The 10,135-nt window shown below is 41.9% G+C and overlaps 2 protein-coding genes across 4 annotated transcripts in view; one reads left to right on the forward strand and one right to left on the reverse strand.

Moving 5' to 3' along the window:
* The window catches only part of LOC103385431 (mitochondrial ribosome-associated GTPase 2), a 76,892-nt gene that overhangs the window by 49,144 nt on the left and 17,613 nt on the right, over positions 1-10,135 (reverse strand). The window lies entirely within an intron of this gene.
* Positions 1,475-8,539, forward strand: LOC103385429 (dysbindin-like). Its single transcript, XM_008319319.3, has 4 exons — positions 1,475-2,141; positions 7,310-7,459; positions 7,632-7,781; positions 8,217-8,539. The coding sequence occupies exons 1-4, from the start codon at positions 2,099-2,101 to the stop codon at positions 8,513-8,515; spliced, it is 642 nt and encodes a 213-aa protein (XP_008317541.1). The 5' UTR covers positions 1,475-2,098; the 3' UTR covers positions 8,516-8,539.

The following is a 10,135-nucleotide window of genomic DNA, read 5'->3' on the forward strand; positions in this document are numbered from 1 at the left end:
TTATCTGGTTGTATTTGTTGACAGAGTCATGAAGGTGATTCTCTTATCATACGTACTTGTAAACCAAAGCAACCACAAAACGAGGCGTCTGTTTTGTTGTCAGCTAACGTCAAACCTTCCCGATGTTTACGGAGACGTGTTAAATTCACCCTACCAATTAAAAACATCCACATGGGTTAACTAATTGATGTTTTGTTTCCGATTAACACGTCCTAATGTGACTTTAGTTGTGATATCTAATGTTGTCCAGCAGATGTCACTGTTAGTCCATCGGTGGAGATGAGTTCAGTCAGTGTATTCAGGTGATGTTGTACACAGTGATACAGTAAACGTTCTTGTCAGGAGCAGACCTGAGATCAGGTTTTCTGTTTGTCACTGCTGAAAGCCAACAGTAAAACATCACTCAGTAATACTGTAACTAATACTGTAACTAATACTGTAACTAATAAAGTACAGAATGCTGCAGAACAAGCAGTGAATCCACTTTAGATTCCGTGACATCCGTGGTTGAACTTGAGCGTCTTCTTCCAGTTAAAGTGTGATGTAATTGGCTGTTAGAAGCCTCTTATTAGTGGGGAGGGGGAGTCAGGACCTGTAGGACTCCATGTTGCTAAGTGATTATTAACTCCCCCCCCCATGAGAGACAGTTACAGTGATTGTGCTCCACTGTGTTTGCCTGTGTGCCTCTGGCTGCACTTAATTGCCAGTTATTTCTGGTTGTTATTTTCCAGCTCACATTGAGAAACCTCTGCAGCGGAAAAACACTCAGCCAACGAGTTTAACAAAACATTTGACCAATATTATATAATACTGTACACCGTCATATTATTATATGTTTTAAATATTAACTAACAGTCGTGTATATGAACCAATAGGATGATGGGCGGGGACTGATCTAAACCTCTGATTGATCAGTTACTGGTGTCAGGTCTAAATGCTGTCACATCATTAATAACGGCCAATGAGTTCCTCTGACTATAAATATAATATAAAATATTATATTAATATAAATATGGCCGTCCGTCAGCAGCAGATAACCTGCCTCTCTCCTCCTGAGGTTAAGTGGTTGAAGGTTCACTCCACAGGCTTTGCAATTGCATTAAAGTGAAGGCTGGGAGGAGAAGCAGGAGGAGGTGTTGTGGAAGAGAATTCACAGCCGTCAAACTGACCTGGTGGATTCAGGGAATGGGAATTACTGTGGAAGTGGTTAGGGCTGAGTAAGACAGTGACCTGTGGTGACCTGTGGTGACCTGCTGACTTCTCCTCAGTCATGATTGGTAACGAGGAAATCAAATCAGTAAATGAGGATGGTTGGTTATGTTGGCATAGAGTTGATTAAACCTCTCTGTAACAGGACGTTAAATATACTGTAAATCCACTGCTTATTTAATATCAACATAAATGGAATAAAGGTGATTTAACAAAAAATATCTTTCTCTGCAAATTAACAAACGCTGCTTTATGCTACTGCTTCTCTTCTCTGCTCCTCTCTTACGTGAGACTGTTAAAGACTCCATCCTCCAACAACAAAGTGAATTCATTAATAAATGATGTGGAGAACCTGTGACGGTCACACTGACGGGGGTCCAGTGGTGGTACGTTCCTCACTGTTACATAAAATGCCTACTACTCCCTCTGATCCTGCTGACCCCCACAGTGTCAGACGTTGGTACAGACCACAGTGCCGTAGCCCACTACGACTCCCCCCCCCAACCCCTCATCCTTAAGCTGCACGGTTCGTTACAACCCTTGTGATCCTGTCTGACAGAGGAAGCAGGACAGCATGTGTGTGTGAGAGAGAGAGAGGCACTGAGGCAAATGAGGAGAGAGTGAAACAGTCAGAGGGAAAAGCCAGAAACAAGAGCAAAGGCAAAGAAAAAAGAGAGAGGGGACATCAGCAAACCAGAGGAGGAGAGGAGAAGAGGAGGAGAGGGGTTTGGAGTTAAGGTGCAATCAGTTAAGAGATGTGATGACCAGATGACCAGACACTTCATCAACATCAACGTCCTGTCCTGGAGCCTTGACAGGACAGAGCACTAACCCCCACACTCAGGTTCAGGGCAGTGACTCTCTTCAACCAGCCTCCATCACTACAGCCATGTCGTCTGTCGGGAAAACCAACCACAACAAGCGGCTCACGTGTAAGTAAGGAACCAGAGTATGATGTCGCTGAAGAGAGAGTGTGAGAGACAGAGAGAGAGAGAGAGAGACATGTGGTGTGGTCAAAGTTTGTGTCCTGTTGTGGAAAGGTTGAAAATTGTTTGGGAATATTTTAGCAGAAGATTTTGATAATAAATCATGTTTAAGGGTTCAACACCGACTAATGTTGAGTTTGTTAGAGTTTTGAAGAAAAAAGGACAAAATAATGCGTTTAGTATGATCTGTGTGGACAGTGAGTGACATTATATTTTTACCACCAACTAAACATCATCATGAATTCTGTCTTCACGCCTCGAACCAAGACATGGTGGCATCTGTAAAGATGAAACATCTTTGATAATATAAAAGCCACGGGCATTAGTCAAACATCCTTCACTGTCACACAGCTCTGTTGAGTCAGATGATGTTTGTTTGCAGCAACATCATTGGTCTACATCCTAGAGACCGACGAAAACGGATGACGACAGTCTGTACTTTTTGTACAGACATTGTTTTTGTCTACTTTTTGTAGACAAAAACAATTGTCTCCTCGCTTTTTTTATTAATAAGTCTCTGGCTGAAGTTGCTAACGTGCGTTGTGGTGCGAGTACGTAGCACTGATGTACACAGAGTAAAGGCAGGACACCACATACAAAACAGGTCTTTGCGGATTCCTAGAGGAGCAGTTTTGATTGAGCGTGATAGGGAGCAGTGGGCACTGCTGGAGGTCATCTCTGCATTTAGGTCTGAGTGAGGAGGCCTAATGGCTTTGATGGTGTCCAGGGAATACACAATCAGATCAAACACTACGGTAGGAGAAGGCTGGTGGTGGAGCGGGTTTTAAACGTGAGCACACACTTGGATAATGGGGAGCTGAAGGCGAAGGCGAGGTGATTTACCAGGGGCAGTCTATTAGACAGGAAGGTGGTTGTAGGTAATTGAGGTCTGAATACATTAAAAAATAAGGCTGTGTATGGGGAAGACGAAAGAATGGCAAAACGATACGTATCACGATACAGGGGCAACAATATGATATATTGCGATATACTGTGATACTATAGGCACGGCGATATACTGAGGTCACGGTGATATACTGAGGTCCCCCCCCCTCGCCCCCCAGTGTGATCCTAGTCTCAGACTCTGTTCCATCTGAACATCAGTTCCTAACACTGGAACAGAAGGATCTACATTTGGAATCACTAGAGGAGAAAGAAAAGAAAAAGAACATGAACCAACACCAGGAATATTGGACTGGGAGTTGGTGAGAAAAAAAAATCAAAAAATCAGTGCTGTAGAATATCGATATGGTATCATGAAACGAAATCTTGCAAAAGGTGACAGTGCTGTAGAATATCAATATGGCATCATGAAACGAAATCTTGCAATAGGTGGTGAGGTGGAATCAGAGTCAAATATTAGGAAAATTATTAGGTTTTATTTGGTACTACGTGTTTGTGGATACAGTACGTGGGTAAGAGTGGAGTGTGGTCAGACACGGCCCTGGAGGTGGCTGATGTGGTGCAGTGATCTCACACATAAATGATTTATGCTTGATGGATTGCTGAGTCTCTGAGGCCGGCGGTGGAGAGTGACCAGCTCTGTAAGTAATAACAATAATGTCTAAAAATGATGAGGCTCTTTACAGCCTGGAGCTGGGCTGACAGTGTCTCCCACCCCGTGGGGCTGATGGAGGCTACAGGAGGAGGTGGGTGGAGTTCTTAGATAAATGGGCCGTCAAATGTGTGACCATTCACTGTGAGCTGCAGCCCGACAGGATCTGTTGTCTACAAACACAACACACCCAGGCTCTCTGTTCTCTGAAAACCCCCCGATGATCATGGGAGTCGTTCTAGTTACCACACAGGGGTTGACTGCATAAACATGTGACTCTGAGGCTCAATAGTAACATTTGTTCTGTGCTTTCAGTGCCCTTCCTGGGACTCATGATGTATGACTGCGCCGTTAAAGTGACACAGACCAGGGGAATGCAGCATGTATTGATTTAGAGTTGAAGGTTTCATTATAGAAAAGGTGGAGTGCAGAGGGTGGAGAGAGGGGAGGAAAGTAAAAGTACAGGTTTGGCACAGGGTTGAAATAAGACAACCTGGAGATGTGTGTGTGCAGGGTTGAAATAAGACAACCTGGAGATATGTGTGTGTGTGTGTTTGTGTTGACTGAATATGTATTTTTAGGGGTCAGAAGACTTGAGGCTAAAAAGGATCAGAGGGCAAAAAAGTAATCATGTGCTTTAGCTCAACTGTTCCTACCAGACCTGCGGCTACACACACACACACACACACCCTCTGGTACATACTTCCGATTAACTGATCACAGCACAGCCCTCTTTAGAGTCAGGATTGTGCGTTGCATAGAAAGAAAAAAAAAAGTGTGCATTTTGTTTGCCTCAACACTCTTCTGGCAGAGAGAGAGAAAAAAACAAACACATGATGTCACCGAGCCTTCTTATTCTGAGTGTGAGGCTTAGCTGAGGCAAGCACGGACAGAGAAATCACTGACACTACAGTTACTTCACAACCAGAATAATGCACAGCAGGCTGAGTTGCGTAACACTGCCTCTCCTATTTGAACGGAATTTGAGCTTCTCTCACAAATCCAGGCAGTAATCTGACAGACTTTGGAAACACCGTAGTTACAGATTGAATATTGTTGCTTTAACATCATGCAACAGTAGTATGGATGTGTTGGCCAGACTCTGGTGATACGATTCATATCGCAATACAAGGGCGACAATATGATAAATTGCGATATACTGCGATACTATAGGCCGGACGATATATTGTTTTTTTTTGGTTTTTTTTTTAAATCAATAACTGATGGAGGAGGAGATTGATACGATTTTTGTGAAATGAAATATATTGATAATTCAGTGCACTGATCATGCAACAGTAAATTCAAGTAATTATGATTCAGCTTAGGCGTTGGTGGAGCCGGGGGCACATATCCTGTTACACATCATGAGTCAAAGAATTCCTCCAGAATGACACCATAGAGTAGAGGATGTAATAGTAACTGCTCAGTGAAAGGTCACAGTGATTGTCTTTGGATTAAGCACTTGTTTAAGTTTTTTTGTGACATTGTTAGAGGTACATCACATACAGTAGTGGCTTTAATAGCAGCATTACTTTAGTCTCTAATGCTGTTATTAGGATCCGGCTAATACTTGGTCACATCCACCTGCTATTGTGATTTGCATCTGGCAATAAATCTCTATTAAATCACAAGTGCACTTCAAGAACAAAAAAAAATTAAAAAAAAAAAATCTGTTAGTCTCTTACAGCTGACTTACATAAAAAGAAGTCACCAAAGGGGTTTGAAAACCATGTGCTTGGTCACCTGACCTAAACTCCAACTCTAGTGTTCTGTTTGCATGAACCACAACTTGTTCCTGTTTTCTTATTTGTATATGTGAGGTTTTTGCAGAACCAGTTTTGCATATAGTTGTTGTAGTGAATTATTCATTCTTTAGACAGTCTGGCCAGTCAGCAAAGACACGGTCTGCTTCAGTGAGAACTACAGTAGGTAGACGGTACATGTCCAGCCAGGCACCTGGAGCCAATCTCTTCCATCTTATCTCCCTTCCATAGCCTCAAAACAGATAATACGGAGAGACACAACCTGAGGGTTTGGTCTTATTTACCCCAAGGCTGTTTCTTCAGTGAGTGGACGTAGAACAAACGTGTCTCAGAGATGATCAGTGAGAGGGTGGTTGTAGAAAAGACCACCAGTCTACACCTGCAACAGTTGTGTGGATCAGCTTTACTAACATGATATTTGGACAATGGCCTTTTTTTTCTCAGAAATTCATGAAAATAATAAGGAAAAGTATTCTGAAGTCCTTAACAGATCACACACACACACACACCACATACTGGACCTTCAAGCATCATTTGCCTTTCTAGCGTACTGCCCATGTCCACCACTGGCTTTTTTTAGAAGCAGAAATATAGGTCAGAGATGTCGTGTCTACAGACAGTTTGAATGACACAACAAAGAGCTGAGGTCGGAGCCCGTACACGAAGACAAACGGCCCCTGGGGCTGTGGATGAGTGAGTGACTCTGTTAAAGACTGGAGGATGTCAACGACATGTCATGTTGGGTTTCAAACACAACATGCTTTTAGTTGGAGTGGGTGACAAAGTGAGCTTAGGTACGTGGGCCACAAACACACGTGTGTGATGCTTAAGTACGCATGCTTGTTCATACACTCAAGCAGTGAAAACAATGGTGACAGGAGTGATGATGACAGCTCACGGAGCTCAGCCAATGAAGGAAAGAACGCTGTGATCGGAGGCTGCAGCTTGGTTATATAATCACTGTTGGTCGGTGTGACAGAGGTCGAGCCCAGAGGTCAGAACAGATAAAGAACAATGTCTTTTTGATTCTTATGTCTGGATTTTTTTTATGCACTGATGAGATAAAGAACAATGTCTTTTTGATTCTCATGTCTGGATTTTTTTTATGCACTGATAAATAAATAAATGAATAAACTCTGCAAACGCAACACGTAGACATGTGAGATGATCAAGAATCAAACTGTCGCTCACAAGGAGAAATGTGACGTTGACATATGCTTTAAAAATAACATAACAAGATGGTGGGCCTCTGCCAGGCCAACGACCACATCAACATCATCGTCTTCATCTCTCCGACACATACAGAGACAGACAGAAGGACAGCTTGGACGATCGCTGGGGACAATTTTGCTTTAATTGATTTTTTTTTTAATCTAAACAGCTGAGTTTAGATAACGGTACACGAAATAAATAAACGAAGAAAAACATGATGAGCATTTTATGGGGTCAAAAAAAGGTCTCACTGCCTCAAGAAAAAACAAGAAATAAAAAAATAGTAAATGAGGTCATGGTGAATGAAGAAAAAAAATGTAGTCCATTTATCTGGTGATATTAGTTTTTCTAATATAAAATACAAAAGCGGCTCATCTTCTCATTTTCATTAGAGGACACATACAGCACAGTATTTATTATTTCTAAGAGTGCTTATAAAAAACTGTAGGCAGTTAAGGAATTATAATATATCTGTTGGATAGTTCTGCTGTCATTTTTAATCACTATGGTACGTCTAATTATTTAAAGAGTCCAGTGAAACGTCCAGTGAACGTTAATTTGTGTGTTTTTGTCCTATCGCACAGCGGAGACAGACAACTCTCAGAGGGGTTTGGACAACAATTCTGTCCAACAAGCCAAGATGAGGGAGAGACAGCGCTTTTTTGAAGATGTCTACCAACATGACGTGGACAACTACTTGCCCTCCTCTAATTTACTGATCGAGTCAAAGAAACGTAAGTGTCTATTTTCAATAATTAATGAAAAACATTCTAACATGAATAAATGTTAGTAGGAAATATCTGCGTGGCTTTAACTAGTGGTAAATGTTGTACCATCGATAAAGAACTCCTCACTGACTTTACACTTCACGTCTTATTCCATGTCCTGTGTTTACCACATGGGCAGCACCTATGGGCAGTATTTCCTCTATGGAAGTAAACGTGGACGTCCTAGAGCAGATGGACCTGATGGATATATCTGACCAGGAGGCTCTTGACGTGTTTCTTAACTCAGGCTCCGGAGCAGAGGAGGGCGCAATAGCATCACCACTACCAGGTACACTGTTTGCCTTAAAATGTTGTAAATGTAAGATATTCTTATCTGAGGTTCTCCAGACCAGTAGCTAACAGTGAGTCACAGAGAACAAATTGACATCATAATAATTTGATCTTTTCCATTTTTAGTGCAAAAGACATTTTGCTTTGAAAACGACTGGATTCTCTCCGATTCACAAACACCTTGTGATGCTGATTCAAAATATTAGTCTTTGGAGAGCTCCTTTTAAAAAGGGATCAAGGGATTGCAATCCTCTGATAACAAGTCTGTTCCAACACATCAATGGACAAAATGGCTCCAAAGACACATTTTTAACAGGTCTATCACTGTTGGTATTATGTCTTTTTTCTTTGGGATCCCTAACCAATGTAGCTACAGCCTCCTGGGACGGCTATCACTGGCAGAACCCATGTTGTTCCTTTTTTTTTTTTGCAGAGTGTGAGGATGAAGATGAGGAGGAGGAGGAGGATGAAGAAGCAGAGGTCGTGTACAGGGGCTGTGTGCCAATGAAACGGCAAAACGAGGTGCACCACAGCTCAAAGTCTCCCCTGTCCTCTACATCCTCCGGCTCCAGTGACAACAGTGGTGTCGAGGTGGACACACCTGTGATTCAGTCTGACGACGAAGAGGTTCACGCTGACACCCTGCTGCTGACCTCTGTTCCCCAGACCAAGGATGAAGAAACAGAGGAGGAAGACGAGGAGGAAGGATTCCTTGCATCTAAACCCTCATAAATTGTGTTCCTCCATTGTTGTTGATTGTTTGTACTTAGTTACTACATTTGCATCAACTCCAGACATTGTGGACTTGGCTGTAAATTTCTTTAAAGGTGTTTCTCATGTATTTCAGTTATCCTCCAGATCCTGAAGGTGTGTTTTTGTTCTCATCAGCTATGTGAAGCTATTCAAACTGAGTCATATTACCCCCGCAAAGTCATGTGCTGGCAACACTCGATTATTCCTTGGAAATCTCCTCCCATTCACTTGAAAACCATGCTGCACGTACAGCAACACAAAAACCTAGCTATTAAAAAACAGCTGACAAATATTCATCAAACAAAATGTTTGTGTTTTGAAATGACAAATCAAGTGTAGACACCTCTTAGCGCTATTATATTTTTTTATTGTGAAGCTGTTGTAAATTTGTACGGGTTGAAGTGAACATTAAATTTTTGCTGACGCAAAACAGACGCTGCTTTCACAATTCAGAGGGCCACCTGTAATACATTAATCAAATGGGTTAAAGATCTACATGCATTACTTTGTCATAGATCAACTGCAGTGTGTGTGTGTGTGTGTGTGTGTGTGTGCGTGTTGTCTTCCAGGGCCTGAGTTGTTTGTATACAGGAATACTCATCGAATCCTGATCTGTAAGTTCTTGTTATTTTAAGTTTGTGTGTGCTTTCATCACTGGATTGTGCAGGTGATGCGTGTAGGCCAAAATCAACCTGCTCCATTTATAAACTTGAGATAAAATAATAGAGCTGTTTGAATTTAGGTGTTTCCTTGAAGTGCACAGTATGTGACGGTTGGTGCAGGAACATCAGGTTCTGGGTGTACGTGTTTGAGGCTAAGGATTGTCAACATTGTTTTTAAACTGTTATCTCTGTTATGCATCGTTTCTCTAATTAAACATGAACTGACAATGAAAAAAATGTACGAAGAAAGACTTTTGACTCTCATGAAACAAATAAGAAAAAAAAAAAACAGTAACCACTGAGAAATGGAACAAACAAGTACAGTGTTTATCCATTGAAAATCATGCATTTGTCAAACTGATACTATGTGACCTTATGGCTCTACTGCCTGGCTATATCTTGCATTGTTTAAGGAGGGGCACAACAGTTTTGTGTACCCGCCCACTGAGTTGGATCCATTCCATTATCTAGTCAGGGCTTCCTGGGAACTTCACACCACCCTCACTACCGTCATACCGCACATATTTAGCCATCTAGAATTGTACTCATTAAAAACAACCTGCTCGGGGATCAGTGTGTGGGGACGGTGCCAAGCTCAGAGCACCTCAGTGGGAAGTTGGCAGCTGGTGGACTCAAACATGAAATCTTCTGGAGCCAAGTCCGCCTTCTTAACCACTAAGCCACCACTGCCCCAGATGGAGAAAAAACTTCAAAGTCTTTGCACCACTCCTATTAAAACAACTGACCTGCTGGACCAGTCAACTGTTTCTTATTCCATACATGAACATTAACACTATAACACTATAACATTTTAGAATAATGAAAACCAACGTCCAAAGAACCTGCCCTGGACCAAAGTAGTGTACAGTCTAAACACAACATAACATATTTTAGTATTTCAATAGAGCAAAAAAATGGCACATTCTGAGGTAATTTA

Source organism: Cynoglossus semilaevis, chromosome 10, assembly GCF_000523025.1.
Source record: "Cynoglossus semilaevis isolate Cse_v1.0 chromosome 10, Cse_v1.0, whole genome shotgun sequence".
NCBI lineage: Eukaryota > Metazoa > Chordata > Actinopteri > Pleuronectiformes > Cynoglossidae > Cynoglossus > Cynoglossus semilaevis.